A 20,687-nucleotide genomic window follows, 5' to 3' on the forward strand; every position below is an offset into this window, starting at 1 on the left:
TGCAGAAAAATCAAAGGTTTTTATAGATATTTTGAAATAATTTTTGCGAGTTTTTTTAATGTATTTTTTTTTCTTTTTCACATTGTAGAAAATTAGACCAAAATAGTGATTAAAATTGGAACAAACCAACAATTAGTAGTTAATTAATTTGATAATAGAATATTGGATTGTCATCGGGTCTGAGGTCGCGTGCCAAATTTCAAAAGAATTCGATCGCAGGATGTGGGCGAAATATGAGTTGCAAGTTTTCGTTACAAGATACATACATAAATACAGGCGAAGTTAATAAAAGCGTGTTAAAAAAATAAAACCATCCTTGATTTGAACAAATTTATTTACAGCAATATTTTTTTCATCTGCAATTCATAGCAAAAACGGAACAACTAATCGGGATGCAATACAAAGGGACTCATTCAACTCGATTTTGTTCGATAGGATTGAATTCTATCTACCAGATGCGTAGGGAGAAACTTTTTGGTTGGAGCAAAGGAAATTTCTGGCTACGCAATTGATCATATTCGATTCGATCGAACTTGATTGAGCTCCCTAGATCGAAACAAAAGTTCTTCGCAAATATCATTACCCAAAAACTTTGCAATCATACTCTCAAATGCTACGCAGGTTCAGTAGTTGAAAATTAGCCAAATTCAAAATGCAGTAAAATGTCAAATATCCGAAGGTCAAAAATCCGAAACGTTAAATGTCCGAACGCACATTTCAATCTCGCTCAGCCGAAAATCATTGATCTTTAGAAATGAGTTCAAGTCGGGTTTTCTTTACAGAAATAAATTCAACTTTCTTCGCGTGAATCGGTGTACTTTCCATAAGTTCGCTCAATTTTCTTAGTTTAGTTACTGTTCAATAGTCACGTACAGTACTGTAAATATTTTTCATTTTTTCTTTTATGTTTAATTAATAATGAGAGTTTTTTTTTTTTTTTGTTAAAAAAATGTATTTACGTATTATAGCGCTATGTTCTTTTTTGTATGTTCATACATATTTTATAACTACGTCATTTGATTAAATGGCATTCTGTTTTCCTAAACCGTTCTTGAAAGAACCTGAAATGAATTCCTGATTTTAGATCCGTGTTACAATGAATCACTGAAAACCATCTTTTCAATCTAGATCCTTTTTCGGGACTAACTGAAAATTATGACTTCACGCAGGGTTCCATCTCCCACTGCTTTCCCGTCCCTTTGAGGGAACATGACTTTAGGATACGTCGCAATGATCCTTACGGGAGCTCCACTTGCTCTACCAATTTTCATGGGCATGACATACAGCATGGCACCAATCATGGGCAAGTCCTTCACGTTTGCCATATTCTCCAAACCAAATATATTGGCCCCCAGAAGATTCCTGTGGGCCATGAAGTCTCTGCTGGGTCCGTGGTCCAACGACAACGCTTCGGTGCCCAGTCCAAAGATGCTTCTGTTGTCCACCAACCACTTGGCTGCTTCTTGGGACATGCCAGGGAAATGGAGCTTGCTAACGTCGTTGTTGGGCGTTCCCGTGAAGGCTTCTTTATTGCCCCAGCGACTTCCCCAACCTGACTTGAGGACAATGATCGTTCCATCCAAGCTGTGCTGCGTGCGCCTTTCCCATTCCTCCAGGTCTTTGATGGTGACTAAATAGTCCCGGTTTTGTTCTGCTTTTCGCGTGATGTCGATGACGGCTGCCGGAGCTATCAGGTGGTCGAGGGGAATTTCGTCTACTGTCCAGCGGCCCCTGGCAAAGTGACAGGGAGCGTCCATGTGGGTTCCGACGTGTATTCCAGTATTGTATTCTTCCATCTGCAACCTAAAGCAAATATGAACAGTTAGTTAATAGGATGAATTTGTCATTGACGAAATTGGGTGTGTTATGGTTATGTTGTTGTTGCACGCCCCCGTTATGGCCAGCAGTGCTAGACCTGACATCGTACACCATCAAGAAATCCAACACTGTTAAAGTTCGTAAATCCTGTTTGGAGAGCCCCAGGCACGCGAGAACGTGTTCAGGTGAAGCCTGCTCAAAAGAACAGTTGGTACAAATTTCAAAGCTCTTGGATCTTTCTGAAAATTTCATTGATTTAAGATGACCTCCTCGAAAGCGGGCAAGAATATTTTGTTCCTGTCTATTAAAACCGAAAGCTATGGGTCCTCCATGTCCAGGACGAGAACACTGATACCAATGGTTCTCCGGAGGTGGGGTGGGGGTGGGGGGGTCAATCCAAGTGGTCTTATTCTTGTGTTTTATTTTTGAGAAAATCTCCAAAAAGATTATTGGTGCCGACGGCACAGAGGCCTCACAAGCACCAGCCTTGGCCAAAGACATAGGCGGATCTAGGCCGAAATATTTGGGAGTGCAACAATAACAGGGATCTGAGGAAGGAGGGGGGGGGGGGGGTTCCCGGAATAACAAGGCAGTGGCGAAATCGGAAAATAATTTTAGGGCGGGACACACTTTTAAGTCTAAAAAACGCGATGTAAACCATATTTAGTAAGATTGATGGATGGGCAATTCTTAACATTTCAAACTGCACAAAAAGTCTTAAACGAAAGTCGATATTAGAAGCAATGTGTGAATCCATCTACTGGTTTGGAATGAGATTCACGCCCCAGAAAAAATTTGAAATAGTAGTTCGGAAAACTCTGTTTTACAGTTCTTGGTGATATTTTAAGGGCAAGAAAGGTACGCGTAGCTCCAAGGCTTTTTTTAGAAATGTTAGTCTTATAAATGTGCTTATAGTCCATATTTATAGTTTGGGTTAGGAATAAGACTCGTAGACTGTCTCCAATCGATTTTTTGAAAAGCAGATAGAAATACGTACCCCCTCCCCTCCCTTCCCCCACGCTACCTCTTTAACTTTTCATAACTTAAGTTCCAAAAATACTATGGAGGACAATTTTTGATACTGTTACCGGATGGGGTGTTCTGGAGCTCTCCCCTGGAAAAGTTTCGAAATTGAAGTCCTAAAAATGAAGTTCTTCTGCAATACTCCATGGTATTAAAAAAAGGGATTCTCCCACTTAAATATTTCGAAATAGTAGTTTTCAAAACCAAAATATTAACATTCTTTGATGATATTAGAGAAAGGGGATCGGATGCCCTTGTTCGAATATTTTCCAAAATTAAAGTCACATGAGGGTAAGACCATATTTGGTAACGTTAGGGACACTGCAGTTTTTCAAAACTGATATTCCGAAAACACAATTTTAAACGATTTTCGATGTATTTAGGTGATTAGATCTTCCTTGGAAATTTTGCGAAAGTGAAGCCCAAGAAACGAAATTTGAGGAACTCTGTAATAACTTTGGCTGGAGAAAGGGCTTTGGAGAACAAAAATTTTGAGGACTAATAGAAAAATTGAAAACGAAATAGAAAAAATGAAAAAAAAAAAAAGGGAGGGGGGAAATATGAAAGGAAGAGGATTGTGCGAGGAGGGGGGAGGGGGCACACAATTCACCGCCAATAATCTAAAGCTGTTGAAAACATTGAAATGTCAATATTTCGTTTTGAAAAAAATTAAGATTTTTTCCCAACATTCTTTTTTTTTTTTTCGTAAAATAACTGCATTTTTCCAAAAAATGATATTTTTTCTTCTCTTCAATAATAAAAAATATTTTTTTAAAAACATCTACTCAGCATTTTGTGGGGAGGGTCACCAGTCTTGTGCCCCCTCCCCCCTGGATGCACCACTGCAGCAAAATGTCCGGGAGTCCTCTTCAAAATTTTTTGAAAATTTACTTTTAAAATGTTGGTTTTCGGTTGATTTCGGTGTAGATTTTATTGATAAAGTTTCTTGCAATAGCCATGTTTTTTTTTTTTTTGGACTTTATTAGCCATTGTTGTTTCAAAATAGAAGAATTGGTATTGATATACGAATAAATACCCAACTGCAGAGCATGCAATTATTCTGTACAGTAACACAGCACTGAACAAGAAATTGTTTGAGAAGTTTCTTTATTTGCATGAAATTATTTATTAGTTTTTTTTTTTCCAAATGGATAAAATTACTTTAATTCTTAATATGAGCACAGTTATGTTTTTCCTGCACTAGCGACGTGTGGTAATACACTGGATTCAAGTAAATTTACTAGTATAGCAGCTAGGATTTTTTCCCTCCAACTGCATTTCTGAGTGAAATATACTAAACTAATTTTTTTTCAAAACCCAACCAAAAACTTTGGGGGTGCGACGCACCCCCTGGCACCCCCGTAAATCCGCCTATGGCCAAAGAGTTTGCAAACTCATTTCCCTCGAGATCGACGTGGAAAGGGATTCACTGCAGATGAGTCTGATGCGATATGGAAAACAGTTTTAACTTGTGGAGTATTGACACTCCAACATTATCTCTCTCACTTTGCCGCCTGTTGGACAAGTTCAATCTATGTATTGAATTTGTTAGGGGTATAAGTGAGCATAAGATAATTTCCTGAAAATCGCTCAAATTTTCTGAATGAGTGGAAAAATAATCAGGGACACGATACTTTATCGTGCTTTTGAATTACCTAAAGAAAAACTTTGTTTGTTGTAGTAGTGAAAGGCATTTCTTTTGCTCTTAATCCTTTCTATCAGGGTGATGCACATTTCATACATAAGGAATAAAATATAGTTACCATTAATTTCGGATGTTGTGCATAACATTTTGCTTCCTTTTACTGCAGAATAAATTTCTTTTCCGAACAAAACAAAAAAAACTTAGTTACAATTTGGATATTATGCATGAACATTTAGCTGCCTTTTACTGTGGAATAAATTTCATATAGGAAGAATAAATTAACAAGGGTAACGAAATTGTCCTATATTCCTGTACTTTTTGCTGCATATTTTTAAAAAATAATTATCTGATTTCTTTTGTGTGCTTTGAATATCTAATTTTTTTCTTAAAAATCCCCCCTTTTTTTTTTGGAAAAAATAGCATTGAATTTGGCTGATTGAAGTAATCGGTTTGTTAAGATTTTCACTTGAATGGATTATCACAATTCATAACTCATTTACTAAAAATCTATTTTTGGAAGCATTCCAAATCGAGCACGTACTTCGTTGAAAATTTGCATGCCATATTTCAGATTTCAATCCTTTTGCATGTCGTTAGTGTTTCAGTTATTTTGAAAGTTGGAAGCTATTTTAACATATTCTACCAACTAGCTTAAATATCTTTTCTTTTTATTTAACGTTTTTAATTTTTTTAACTTGATTTTCGTTATTAAATTATCTTAGTTACTTTATTTTGAGTGTGAACACACTCAATTCTGAGCAAATGATTCCTTAATTGCTCAATTTTTCGTTAGCAGTTGGTATATTGTTTAATATACAATATAAAATATTAAAATTAACAATGTTTATTTTACTATTTAATGTATCGTATATTTGGAGGGGGGAGGGGATAAGCCTCCAGTTGAAACACAAGTTGACGTTAATTGATGATTCTTATTTTTGTATCTTATCACTAATTATAAAAGTTATACAAAACTATATCAGTTAAAGTGAATTGGTATTTTTATGTTTTAACTTTTCTTGCTCCTGTTTTAGTCTCCAGTGCACCTTTTTTCTGCTTATATTGCTTCCATCTTTTTTTTTCTGGGGTTCGTCAGATTGGATTATTTTCATAACCACAATGGCCCTTCCCTTGTATCCGCCCTAAGAGCTTCGAATGGTATGAGTAAACTATCGTCTGAAAGTAACCTAAGCTGCGGATGTTTGGAATAAACCTTTTTTCTGTTTTGGGGAAGAACAGTTCTTGAGGAAAACACTGGAGATTTATTTACAACTATGTACAACTATGTATCTTTAACAACTGCTAAACTCACCAAAGCAATTAGGCAAATATCAATTAACACCGTATACTCAACGATGGCACACGTATTTACATCCAAATACGCAAAAACACAGCGAAATGCCTCACAGTAAACAGAGCGACGCTCAGACGAATCTCAGACAGCTAAAATAAAAAAAACTGTCCTTCAAATGCCACTCGGCTTCTTATACTACTTTGGAAAGCTCCACAAAATTCGAAATGCTTCTCGTATTTTCTTTTTATTCCATTCACAAATCTTATCATTCATAAATGGGGGGACCGTCTACTTTTGTCGATTGTTAGGAAGGTGTATGTACATTAAGAAGCTATTTACTGCTTACGTTACTAAGATTATTTTATATGCAAAATAATGGAACAAACTCCTAATTTAGCCTCATTACTACAAATTAATCACAAAAATAATTACTATTTACAGAATTTGTAACAGTAATCTTCGGTTGTTAAGAATAAATAATTGTTCTGTTCCAAAAGCTGACATAAACTATGGATAGCGTGAATGAACTTTTATGGGGTTCGAACTTGTGAAAACATTCTTACCAATATCCACCATCTGTTGTTCCGTTAATCTTCACTTTGATTTCGAATTTTTTTTCTTCGGGCCAGTGCAGGGTGTCGTTGTTGAAAGTGTAAGTCAGGTCAACCATTTCGATTGGGATTGGCGCACTTGTAGCTAATTGGATCACGGAATATGCCAAGATGCACCCCAGGAAAGCCATACTGTAAATAGAGGGGCGACTCTGCAAAATTGAAAAATGCACGTGCTTAGTATTGAATAGGCATTTTAGATCTAAAATTATAAATACACTCGAACTCGCTTATTACGAGCCCTGATTTAACGAGAACTAGACTTTAACGAGGAAATTAGAAATATTTGATTGGTACGATGTTAAGTCTGTGGGGCCATAACTCGCTTTTAACGAGCAAACCCCGCGTAAAGCGAGCAATATTAATGATTCTTAAAATTTCTATAGATTTCTAGACCAGGTTATCCTTTCTTGAAAAAAAAAAAAAAAAAAAAAATCATTTAACATCTCGCTTTAAACGAGCAAACCCCGCTTAAAGCGAGCAATATTTATGATTCTTAAAATTTCTATTGTTACAAATTCTGTAAATAGTAATTATTGTAGGAACGTAACCTGTAAATAGTTTCCCGTAATAAATATACAACCCCTTTTTCATATGGCTAAAGTATACGACCCCTATTTCCTTTTTGTTCATTGATAAAATTTGATAACGGTCTACTACTTTACAGAAGCGTGTGGAATATTTGAGAAATTTCTTTTCGGTGTATTTAAGCCGTTAGCGATGGATAAACAGTTAGTTTCGATTGATATTTCGAACTGAGAAGATTTTTGCTCTGTTTATAGCGAGGCATTTCGCTGTGTTGTTTTCGTATTTGGAAGTAAATACGTGTGTAAACGTTGAGTTTACGGTGTTGTGTGATAATTGCTTAATTGCTGATGAATAATTTAGCAGTTGTTGAAGATCTTTCCTGTACATAGTGTAAATAAATTTCCTGTGTTTTTATCAAGAACTGTGTCTTCATTTCAAGAAAGTGGAAGTCGCACCGAATCCGTTGCACTATAGACTTCCAGACCAGGTTATCCTTTCTTGGAAAAAATCAATTAACATCTCGCTTTTAACGAGCAAACCCCGCTTAAAGCGAGAAATATTTATTATTCTTAAAATTTCTATAGACTTCTAGACCAGGTTATCCTTTCTTGAAAAAAAAAATCATTTAACATCTCGCTTTAAACGAGCAAACCCCGCTTAAAGCTAGCAATATTTATGATTCTTAAAATTTCTATAGACTTCCAGACCAGGTTATCCTTTCTTGGAAAAAATCAATTAACATCTCGCTTTTAACGAGCAAACCCTGCTTTAAGCGAGCAATATTTATGATTCTTAAAATTTCTGTAGACTTCCAGAACAGGTTATCTTTTTTCGGAAAAAATCATTTAACATAACAAAATCAACGGAAAGTTAGTGATGAGTCATAGATCCTGAAAACAAGTGACGAGTACCCTTTTAAAAAAATGTAGAGCAATTGAGTATTTGAAAATTATGTTAGTTAGCCATAAGACTTAACAGACACACAGGAAAGAGACAATTGAACAGTTCAAATTCAAAGCAAATTAACCTACTACTTTGATTCTGCATAGAAAGGTAAAAACAATAATAAAAAACAAGTGCATACAAATTTTTATCATTTTTTAGGAACCCGTTTTTTACGAACACTCGGTTATAACGAGTAAATATCGCCGTCCCTTCACGCTCGTTATAAGCGAGTTTGACTGTATAAAAAAAAAGTTCAAAATCTGGCCGCACACCTTAATTGCGAAAATTTTAATTTGTATTTTGCAACAAATGCAATTCCCTCCTCCTACTCCTCTCCCCCTTTTTTTGCGAAATTATCAAGATAAGGTTTTACAATTTTGTACCTTACCTGCTGTTATTATATTTTGCTATTTAGAGCTACAGTAAGGAATGCCTTTTCTTTTCTCTCTTTTTTAAAAAATAACTTGCTACATCAGAAGTTGAGTATGATTCAAAAATGCAATAGCACTTTGTTAATCTGCTTGTGCGCCGAATTTCATGAAAATCGGCCGAACGGTCTAGGCGCTATGCGCGTAACAGATATCCAGAGATCCAGACGCACAGGTTTTCAGCTTTATTATTAGTAAATTTTGTAAAAAAACAAGTTGGTAATGTTGCACACAGCTCATTCAATAATTCCAAAGCTCCGTTTCGAACAGAGGTTCTGAATCTTTTTGCGGCCATAAAGTAGATAATATATTAGCAATTATCCCCCCTCTCCCCTCCCCAAAGTTCAGTCTAAAACAAGTTATCTATATTGCACTTTGTCCCCTTTAAATTGCGAAAAATAAATAAATAATGATCTTGATTAATTTTAATCATTCAGGGAAAGAAAGCACCTACTTTTTAGCAATTTGTTATTAAGTCACGAAGCAGTCAACAAAACGGATGATATTATTCAGTCATAACAATTTGTTGAACAGTTGTTGCTTCTGCCAATGCACAAAGTTGAGCTCCAAGTTAATTATCTGTCTTTTTTTTTTAATTTAAATCAGTCACAAACGATACGGTCAGTCATAAATGATCCATCATCAATTATACGCTTTTTATTTTAGAAACTGCAGTTCTTAAAAAAACTGAATTTCTACAGCCACGATTGGCGAAATTAGCAATTTTGGAATCGCAATGGAAGACAACAAAATTAAAATAATTTAATCAGCTGAAAAATATCGATTGCAATATTAAAAAATCAAATCGTCTGGGAATACAGTAGACCCTCGTTTTACGCGGGGGTTACGTTCAGCGGAAATGCCGCGTAAATCAAAACCGCGTAAATTGGGACCTAATACTAATGTTAAAATAGGGGTTAGGTTTCATAGATAAAAAAAAAAACTACTTCATTCTAGTGATGACTAATTGTATAATAAGTTTAATGTGTACTTACATCGATTTTTATGCACAACATGCTAAAGAAAACATAAATTACTTTTGTGTTCTGTTTATAAAGAGGAGCTGGCAATGATAGTCTTTTGGCAGTCATTAAGATTTTTTTTTCTGTAATTCTTTGCAGAGCATTAACGCATCCATGGTCACTTGCGTCATTTCCATGATAGAATCTTCCTTCACGAATCACGAACAAATCAGAAAGATCATTTCTACTGTCTAGGAATGACTCAAAATTTTCAGTGTGAGCGTTTTTGATTGTTTGTTACCGATGTCGGTATCCTCGTCAGTGGCGCACACAAGGGAGGGGTCCAAGGGGTCCGGACCCCTCCCATAGCTCTTGCCTTTTTTTCTCTCGATTGATTATATGATTCAATGTATTTTATACGTAAAATAATTCAAAACAAAGATAACAATGATTTCATTTTTATAAGTAAAAAGTAAAATCCTCTTGTTAAAAGAATTTTTAAAAATATGCAGTTCTCCTATAACGAATTGCACAAGCAAGAGATCTTTCTCGACTTTGAAAAAGCTAAAAACCTACTTAAGAACAAACAAGTATAATGAAGGTTTAATAGGGGTTCTTTCACTACTGAATTCAAGCAATGTCACCGTCACACACTCAGGAAGTTATAAATAAAATCGAAAAACGAACTAGAAAACTAGAATTTTTTCTACGATATTTTGTAAGCCTATAGAGACAGACTGGTGTCTGTAAATGTAATAATCAGGTTTTTAGTTTTGTAATTACAGATTAAAATGAGATTTTTCTTGGTCTTCAGACTCGATGCTTCTAATAATGAATGTGCTTCGCTATTTTCATTTTTGAATAATGAGAAAAGTAAATACATAAATTCTTGTGCTTTCTGGTGACTTAATTTAGTGTCTGTTATTAATGTTTTTGTATTAATTAGTGCTAATTATTTATTCAATAATTTATTTTTCAGTTCTTTGTTGCCGAGAATCAGTAAAATCAAGTGAATATGATTGACGCATATTGGGGGGATGAAAATGGGACTTTAAACTCTGGACCCTCCCCTTGCAAAATTCCTCTGTGCGCCACTGATCCTCGTTGGTTTTGGCCTCCTTTGTCACTCCTAAAAGCTCTTCTTCCAGTGAGTTCTGAACTGTGTGAGTTTAATCACTTTACTTCTGGAAAGAGCTCTGGAACCAACCGCATAAAATGTCTCCAGTGGCCCAAGCTCGATTATTAGCACGCCAAAACGCAGTTTATTGCTTGTAATCTGCAATCTTGAGGAGTTTGGATTTTGAAAGAAGGGAGAATTTATCTGTTTGCATTGCCGCATCCGCGTAAAACCGAAACTCATTCGCGTAAAATGAGATAAAGGTGTCAAATCTTAAACCGCGTATCATCGAAAACGCGTAAAATAAACCCACGTAAAACGAGGGACTACTGTATTTAAAAAACAAATCAACATACCTGGATGCACCCGCGAAGACGACTGTACGTACAAGAAATCTCAGAGTGCTTTTGAGTAACAGGTCCGGTCCGTCCTTTCTGCTTTGACCTTCACTGACGACCAAAAATGCTTCCACTTTTTCCATTTGTTGCCTAGAAGACAAAGTAAAAGATTAATTGATAAAGAAAAGAAAAACAAAAGCGGAAGACTTTTGTAGCACCGGTTGTGTCCGATAGTATCATTACTTACGTGATGTGCATTAATTGCAGGATATGTTTTCTTTTTCATGGGATTCTTGTATGCAACTAATTATCTTTATGTGGACTGGGAAATATTTGAATGTCTTTTTCATGGACTTGTGCGAAGCCAAGGGCGTTTCCAGCTCATTGTCATTCTGGGGGGGGGGGGGAGGGGAGAGCCCCCGATGGGAGGTCACTGTGACCTCCCGAAATGTTCCTTATTTGGTAAATTTTTCTGACGACTTTGCAAAAATATCCTCAGCTGGCAAGAGTTGAAGTTCCGTTCGGCACATTGAGAGCTTCAGCCCTGCCAAAAATTTAAGTTCGCCTCCCCCCCCCAGACAGTGGGGTGGGCCGAAAAAAGGATATTTTCGCAAAGCGACTTCTAATAGGGAAAAAAAAGTTATGTAGTGCCATCCTAAACATGGGAAAAATAATTAAAAAAAATAATAATATTTCTGTGTTCTGATCGCGCATTGGCAGCAAAGTTTGGAAAAAAACGGGGGGGGGGGGGGGACTCAATTTCGAAATATTTTTATGAAAATTCAAACGTTCAAAATTTTTGTTCTAATACCGTTTAAGTGCTTCTTTTTCGCTCTCTTTTCATACAACTTTGAAAGTATTTACATTCTTTACAGTTTTTAGTTCACGCATAAGCCGCAAAGTTTAGTGAAATTAACTTTTAAAAATGTAGAGCTGTTTCCTTTTGGCACAGAGATCAGTTTGTTGATTCGAGGAATTCTTTATGTCGAGAATCATTTAAGTAAGATTTTAGTGTGTTGACCTGATTTCGCAAAAACGTTTTTTAAGAGCAGAAGCTGAAATTGAAAAATCTCACGTTCTTGTGACTCCTCTATTTTCACTCAAATCGAATTTCCTGCATTCATATAATGGGGTCGTTTCCAAAATTTTAAAAGTATTTTTTTTTTCTGAAAGAGCAAGCTTAAAAACATAGGACCATTTTTTAAATAATTTATTTAAGTTTAATATTTTTTAAAAAATTACTTAAATCGGTGCTCTTTTATCGTTTAACGCTTCTGCCGATGATATCACAAATGATTTAATTCGCATCTTTACGCACGTGTATTGGCAACGATATAATTGATAGCAAGCGTAGAGCGCCATTTTAATTCGCTGCTTGGTTATCATAACGTGGAAACGTAGTAGAAAGCGGCGAAGTGAATCATTTGTGACGTCATCAAGACCACGCCTTGTTTGAAGAATCGGACATATTAAAGAATTAATCAAAAAATAACTGTTGGGAAAATAAAAGTATTTTCTGGGTCCATGTTATTATTTTTTTTGCTCATTCTATCCATTTCAATAACTAAAAGTAGTACTTTTGACTGAAGGGAATCACCATATTGGAACTTCTACTTGTTTTTATTCGATCTTATAGACCATAATGTGCAGGGCCGGATTTAGACTTAACGGGGCCCTAATCTATTTCAGGTATGGGGCCCTTTCGGAGTTTGGACAATGTTTCTCTAGGTGGTGTAGGAGGCAATATTTTTTATTTTTATTTCCCTTTACTATGTTTGTCTATTTCCTCTGATACATACAGTAATACTTCACTTTTTTGGTCCATCTTTAATGTGTTTTCCCTGATGTCCTTTTTGGATTGACTTTAAGAGGGGGAATGGTATTAAGAGAGTGATTCAAGACTCTTTTAAGTGGAGTGTAGAATATCCCCATTGTAGGGAGCCCGGGGGTTTCTCCCCAGCGGAAAAATTTTGAGAAATAGGTATTAAATTCTGCATTTTGAAGACTTTATAAGAGGCAGTTGGAACTGCAAAAAATATCAGGGACAGAAATAGGCAAACAAAAGTTTTTAAAAATTATATAGTGAAACCTGTATATAACGATGCTGTCTATAACGATAAACTGTCTATAACAATATTTTTTTTTTGTCCCCAGCAAAATGTCAGCATGAATAATCAAACTGTCTATAACGATAACCTGTGTATTACGATATTTTTTTAGGTCCCAACAGTATCGTTGTAGACAGGTTTTACTGTATACTCTTTCGCAAATTAAGATAATCTTTACTAATAATAAAGCTGAAGGTCTCTCTGTCCGGATCTCTGTCTGTCAGGATGTCTCTGTCCGGATCTCTGTCTGTCGGTCCGGATCTCTGTGACGCGCATAGCGCCTAGACCGTTCGGTCGATGTTCATGAAATTTGGCACAGAATTAGTTTGTAGCATGGGGGTGTGCACCTCGAAGCGATTTTTCGAAAATTCGATTTTGTTCTTTTTCTATTTCAATTTCAAGAAAATTTTCTCGAGCAAAACTATCATAAGATGGACCAAGTTATTACCAAGTTATCATAACGTGGAACCGTAACATGGGGAAGAAAATTGACGAGTGATTCATCATACATTTTTTTTTTTTTTTTTTGTAAATATACAGGCGAACCAAAAGACCTTTTAACTTTCTACTACGGGCAAAGCCGTGCGCGTGTCACTAGTAATTATATAAATAGTAAGATAAGAAACATGTGAGTTACAAATATTTGCGAACATGAGAACCATAGTATTTACATTTTAGGTGCAGGGTGTATGAAGGAGCTGAATTTGACATATATTGGCATTTCTTCTCCCTCCCTACCTCCTCCCATTTGTGGTTTGCAGCCACACTTTTCCAAATTTTCAAGGTTTTCAAGCACTAGAAAATGGAATTTATTTTTTCAAGTACTTTTATTTATTCATTTATTTTCTTCTAACGAATCATACTAACTTCCGGAAGTTGGGGGTTCCTAAAAAAGCGAGGCCCTAAGCTATAGCTTGTTTAGCTTGTACGTAAATCCAGACCTGATAATATAAATTGTAAAAACATACACTCAGCTGTAGAACTAAATGCATCGCATTAGAGTGTTTTGACTACGGATGTGTCGTTCATGAACGAACGGATCAAAAAGAACGAATCCTTAAAATGAACGGATCCGTTCGTTCACTTAAAAAATGAACGGACCGTTGAACGGTGAGCAGTTTGGAAACATTGTATTGATACACCTTGTGATAAAATCGCATTATTATTATTTTTTTTAAATTACATTCATCTTCAAATTTTTTAACTCTCAACTTCAAATTTCCTTTTCTCAGTGCAGTACAGTGTATTCATTCGAACCTTTTTACTTTCTGTTTTATTTATAATTTTTCTTTAATCGTTGCAATTGATTTGCAATTTTCTAATGTATCCATTAGTAATATTTTGTGTAACTTGTTTGGGCAAAATGTTTGGAAAATCCACTTCCTGTCCTACGCACCGGTTAAAATCCTTCTCACACTTTCTGTCGCCAAAATTATTTCTAAGATAGGAATACCTTTAACCACTTTTCTGGCAAAAACCTTGTGTCTTCTAATAACATCCCTATCAACTACCATCTAAGGTAAAGGCACCAATTGCTGACACCACCCCAATTACTGACACATGATCATTGTATCTTGAAAAATAAGCGGTTCAGGTCACCTAGGAATTCAAAATTGGCGTCAAATCAAAGCCACAGTAATTTGTTACGATTCCAGCCAAGACCTAGTCAGCGTTCATGATAAGGTGTCCAGGAATAAAGTTTTATCAGCAGTCTAACGCCAGTTTTTAGCGGTTTTTCTAAGAAGGTGAGTAGCTATTTCATCTATTATAATTCATATTTGTTTCCATATTCGAGTTATTTCTTACCGCTCCAATATTGATGTTAGATGCGTAGTAAGCATACACAAATCCTGTGCAAATTACTGATAAAAACGGACATTTTTGGTAGTGTTAGGATTTGGGGTTACCAGAAACGGGTCTTTACAAAATTACTGACACTTGTGTAATTCAGTGTAGTAATTGGGGATTTCGGAAAAATATAGTCCCAAAGCCCAATCCAGCAGCTTTTCAAAGCATGTTGTAGAAACCACCGTTCAAACTCAGGAAATTACGCTTGTAAAACCTAAAAAGTTACCAGGACCGCGTCCTTTCAAACGTGCTCTCAGTTGAATAAAACCTTGTAAAAAAATCGTGAAATCTCGCAACAGGGAGTTAATGCCAAATGTTGACTCGACGTTAATCCCGGTTATCACAAATTTGGCATTTCAACTGCGCTTGCGCACGGACTTGGCATTTTGGGCTTTCTGTTCTAAGATTTCGTGTTGCTTGTTTATATTTAGGTTGTGCTAGAGTCCCAACAAATTAATGAATGCGATTAGAGTATTTTCACAGAGATTTCGGGACACATTATATGAAACTACGGATATGAATAACTGATAATCTTTATAAAGAAAAGAGAAAAATTACACTTCAATATTTATTGGTTTGGAAATATTTATTTAACGTAAACGTAAAACACGTTATGTACTTCAAAAATGATCGGAATATTACAAATATCCGGCTTTTGCAGATATTTTACGTTAGGCGTAAACAGCTTAGTATTATACATTTGTATTTAGGTTGATGGTTCCGCTTTGTATTGGAAGTGATGCTGCAGATCGAGTACGCTCTTCTTAGGTTAAAAATTTGGCCCTGAAAAGGGCCTTTGTTTGATAGAAAGATCAGGCTCCAAAATCCATTAATAATTAAGACTCAAAACTAAATCATTACCGAGGCGTAAAAAACTAAGTCAAAAACAGCTTTGTAATTTCTAAATTTTATCTGTTCTCTTCTCATATTAACAAATTTAAATGTTTTTCATTAGTTTGAGCAAGAGTTTCAAAATCAGCTAAGTCCGCGCGCAAGCGCAGTTGAAATGGCAATTTGTGATAACCGGGATTTAACGTCGAGTCAAATGTTGTCTCTATACAAAAATGACCTAAAGGCGAAACTTGCTAAGAAAGCAAAAGAGGAGGAAAAGAAAGAACGAGTAGCTGAAAAAGCTGGGAAAAAATCAGAGAAAGTGAAGATTAAATTGTAGAAGGTAGCTAAGAAAGAGAAAAGACGAAAGCAATGACGCAAGCAAAGAAGAAATTATCAGTGAAGAAAAAAATCCAATATTCAACCATAGCACTGTTAGACTCAAACATAGCAAGATATTTTATAAGTGTTTAAAATTTGTATTTGTAAAATTTGATTCAATTGAACTGTTCTAACCTTGTACATAAAACATAGTTTGGAATCAGTAGGTACTCACCTATGACTTGCTTTCTGATTTCAATCTAAGTACATTAGTTTTTCCATTTTAAAGTTGGAAATAAAATTAATTTGATCTTGACACATAGTGTCAGTAATTGGTTCCTCATACTGTCAGTAATTGGTGCAGTAACAGAAGAATGCCAGTAATAGAAGAAAAAAGATGCATCTAAATTTTAAGCATAAAATTTAATTGATTTATAATTTTGATTATTTTATTGAACGAAACGGAAAAAAACGATATTGAGCTAGTGGAAAAATTTTAAACTGTGAGGATCGATTAATAGGGGAGAAATTGTTGAAAAACCAAAAGATTCTCCTTAAAGTGTCAGTAATTGATGCTTTTATCCTATATTGATTTTGCTTTATTTTTTGCTGAATATTACTGTCTAATTTTTTTCTCCATTGAAAAAAGTATAGCGTTTTTTTCCTGTTCTTATCGGTACTGTGGAATAATTGTGAAGCTCCCTAATATTTTTAGGTGAGCCTGTTTTTTGAGCAATCACGATTGCTCATTGCTTTCATTTGACTGTTTTGATGTGCTATGATTTTATTTTCCCGCCAGCACCCTCTGCAACACCACTGTCGACCGGCCGGCCGCCTCACGATGCTGCTCCTCTCGCGAAAACTGTCTCCAGGTTGCGTCACTTACTTGCCTACACTTACACCTACATACACATACACACAACTACACACACATACACATACCCCCCCACACAAACACACATCACACAACTACCTACACACACACATGCCTACACACACATAAACCGCCCACACACAAACAAACGTACCCCCCCCCCCACACACAAACACACACGCCTACATACACACACATAATCGTGATTGCGAAAAAACATAATTTGAATTCAAGATGTCAAAGTTCAAATTAATTTTTTCTCATTTATTTAAAATTAAGTTATCCGGCTTTTCGGCTCAGCTACCGATATATTTGTTGTTACTTTTTTTGTTATACATAATCTATTGGTAATAATATAATAATATATACAATGCTGTAGCAGGAAAAATTTAATAACTTAATTTTTTGGTATGTTGAAATGGAACATGCGATTTTTTTAATGAAAACATCTTATCAGTCGGCAACTGAGAAATATCTTACAAAATGAACTATAATTGCTTTTTACATCTAAACCTGAATCAAGTCTTTTGATTCCCTTTTTCATAGGCATATTTCCTTACTTTTAGATGATTTTAGTTATTTTTCTTCATTACTGCATTAATGAATATTTCGAATGAACGTGAGTATGCCGTGCGGAGAGATCACCTGCAACTTTTTTAGCCTATACTTTCCCAGTAAAAGTCAGAAAAAGAAGAAAAAAGCATGAAAGAAGGCTTAATGCATCTTAAAAATATCGCAAAAAACAAAAAAAAAAAAAAAAAAAAATTCAAAAATAAATAAAATAATTAAATAAATATTGAAAAATTAAAAATTGGAAAGTAGGGTATTGAGATGGGGAAAAATGTCCTGTCGGTCTGTCTGTCTGTCTGTCTGTCCCCCCTATTAACTTTTGCATGAATAGTCCGATTCGAGCAAACTTTTTTTTGTTCGAAAGATCTCGGCGAGGACATCTCATTCCCATATTTCACTTTTTGATTTGAACTATTTTTTGTTCAATTTTGAACAGTTCAAAGAAACTTAACATTAGCGCCTACGGGGAAATTCAAGGCAATTACGAACTGTGTGGCGAATTTGCTTCAAACAAACTTTGTAGGAGAAAGCTTTTGATGGAAAACTTGTATATAAAATATCTTTTTGATTTGAACAATTTTCCGTTCAATTTTGAACAGTTCAAATCCCTTAACATTAGCGCCTACGGGGAAACTGAAAGTCAATGTAGATTCCGTACTTGAAGGCGGATTTTTTTCAAACAAATTTTTTTGGAAATAGCTCTTGACGCCAAACTCCAGACTTCGACTCCGAGAATTTAGGGGCACTTGACTCCGACTCCGACTCCTATTCCCGACAATTAATCGGACTCCGACTCCCCGACTTGACTCTGACTTCGTAGCTTTGGCAAAAATTTATACACGGAGGACAAGTGACTGACTCCGATTCTTAGATATTCGACTCCGACTCCACAGCTATGGTTTTGACTGTGAAATAATTATTGTTGATTTGATTTGTTTTTATTTTACGCTAAAGTTTTAATTTAGGTATTCAGTTTTCGGCGAATAAACTTGAAGTCATTTATGTTTCTACATAAAGATATGCGCAGACGATTTTATTTATTTATTTTTTTTTTTGACAATGAAAATTATTTCTTTTAGTTGAAATTTTATTCGCAACTCCAACGAACTATAGGGGGCACTGAAGTCACTGTCTAATGGCGGAATTGAAAACTAAAACAAACGCACATGGTAACGAAGAAAATGCTAAAAGTGTTGTGATTTTTGTTCGTACGTATGATTGTTTCGCTTTATTCTTTTAAATTAATTTTCAAAGTCTTGTTGATATTCTGACCCACGTAGAAAGAAATGAGAATTCAAGAAGCATTACTAAACGTCAAACATTAATGCAAAGTACGTAGTTCGTAGTTCTAAGCAGCCATTTTCACGATGTTGAATTCGATATTTATCAATTCTTGATAAAACTAAATAATAATTGTGGCCTGACAAGAATAACAATTAATGCTAGAAAATTTAATATGACATTACAAATTATTACCAAAAGAAGATGATACTTCTTGCTTTGCTTTGGCTAGCGCTTGTTTTCCATTTGTAGCTGAGTTATTTCTCTTGAATTCCCGAATCGGTTCATTTAAAAATTTTCTGTTTCGATTTTTCTAATTTCTGAGTTACGATTTAAGTGTGTCATGTTATGCAAATCATCAACAAAATTCTCACGGATATATGGTGGTAGTTTTCTTTTCAGTTGATTGACAATTATTTCTTTTTACTTATCGAATTCTGTAATCTTCCTACCATTTTGTTCCACTCATGATAAAATTTGAAAATGGTTTAACTAAAAACGCGAAATCTCGCCAAGGCTACTTTGCTCGCACAATGCCAAAATTATAACCCTAAACAAATTTGGCGATACCTTTCAGCTGAGAATAAAAGGAATAAAGTAAATTCTTTCTCGGTTATTCATTTTGTTCTACGATAATATATTGAAGAAAATATTTTGCATACTGTCCATTCCAACTAAATGCTGCTGTAAAATATGGTAAGTTTAATTAATTTAAGATTAAAAAAACCCCCATATTCTTACAAATTCATACAAAACAATAAAATTTTTTACCTTGTATAACGTTATCCAAGTTTGTTAATCCAGTATTTTCGCTTTTACCAATTATTAAGGAAATAATGAAAACTAACATTATTTTGAGGAGCTCGAGAATACTACTAAGGGACGAATTAATTTCTGTAGCTGAAAGCAAACTAAGACACATCGATTGCGTTAATAAATACTCAGAACAAACTGCATGTGTTTACGTCAACAGACACACATGGAAACGCAACGTGGCAAAGTTTTAGTTGCATTCGCAGTTTTATAAATCACCGCAAGGTAGCGTATTCGAGCGCTGGAGTTCCGAATTGTTTTTATTTATTTTGGTAAGTGCATTAATTCATTTAAAAAATTGTTTTTGGCAACAGGGGAAAAAGAAACGATTTTTTTTTTTTTTTGATATGATGTATTTATTTAATGAGCTTATTAATTTTAAATATTATTTTTTCGTTTTGAAAGCTGTTAAAGATTTTTTTAATGTAAAAAAGTGTATTAGCTGCTTTTTTTAAAAGTTGCTGCTATTTTTTTTTTAAAAGCATTTAAAGTTTTTAGATGAGTGAGGAATATATTTTATTCCTAGAAATCAGCTTAAAGTATTTTAAAAATATGTTTGAAAAAATTTGCGATTTTAGCTATTTTTGAGAATATTGATCAGGTACTAGAAAGTAGTATGGGTATACGGGAAAGTAGGTCCTTCTTGTTTAAATGAACGAAGTCGTTCGAATGAACGAGTTGAATGAACGGATCAAGAGAAAGATCGATCGTCTGATGAACGGATCCTTAAAAAGAACGACATTGCCACCTCTAGTTTCGACTAATATAGAAGATTAACTAACGAGTCAGTTTTTGAGAGAAATGCAAATAAAGAAACATAATTTATTTCACCATATCTGTGTGTTTTGTCGTTTTTTCGAAAAACAAAATGCACTGATTGTGCAAATTTACCGTTTGGCCTGTGACCCCCCCCCCCCACCCGTCACCCCAGGGGCGGCAAATAGGGGGAGCAAGAGGGGGCGGTTGCACCCCCAAATATTTTGCGCAGAATATTAAGAAATCAGGAAATTCAATTTACCTAACGCGCAAATCAGTGATCATATGCAATAGGAAGTTGAAAAAAAAAAAAAAAAAATCTGCAGATGATCTTTAGTAAAAGTTGATGAAACTCGAGACCTGTCCAGCCACGAGCAAGTGTTTTTCGCTATGTGGATAAAAACTTTGAAATTCATGAATCATTTTCAGAACTTTCATAATAAAAAAATAGATGGAGAATAAGTTTGTTTCAACTAAAGAAGAAATTTCCTCATATGGTTTAAATACCTCATACTTGTAAGTGCAGTGTTAAGATGATGCTTCTGCTTCTAATGTGAAAGGGCAGTGCAGTGTGAC

The 20,687-nt window shown here is 35.0% G+C and overlaps 1 protein-coding gene across 1 annotated transcript; it reads right to left on the minus strand.

Moving 5' to 3' along the window:
• Window positions 1-316: 316 nt before the first annotated feature.
• Window positions 317-10,802, minus strand: LOC129222547 (isatin hydrolase-like). Its single transcript, XM_054857060.1, has 3 exons — window positions 10,728-10,802; window positions 6,344-6,543; window positions 317-1,803 (listed from the first exon to the last, which is right to left on the minus strand). Exons 2-3 carry the CDS (start codon window positions 6,520-6,522, stop codon window positions 1,143-1,145), a joined length of 840 nt encoding a protein of 279 aa, XP_054713035.1. The 5' UTR covers window positions 6,523-6,543; window positions 10,728-10,802; the 3' UTR covers window positions 317-1,142.
• Between the last annotated feature and the right edge of the window lie 9,885 nt (window positions 10,803-20,687).

Source organism: Uloborus diversus, chromosome 5 (assembly GCF_026930045.1).
Source record: "Uloborus diversus isolate 005 chromosome 5, Udiv.v.3.1, whole genome shotgun sequence".
Taxonomy (NCBI): Eukaryota; Metazoa; Arthropoda; class Arachnida; order Araneae; family Uloboridae; genus Uloborus; species Uloborus diversus.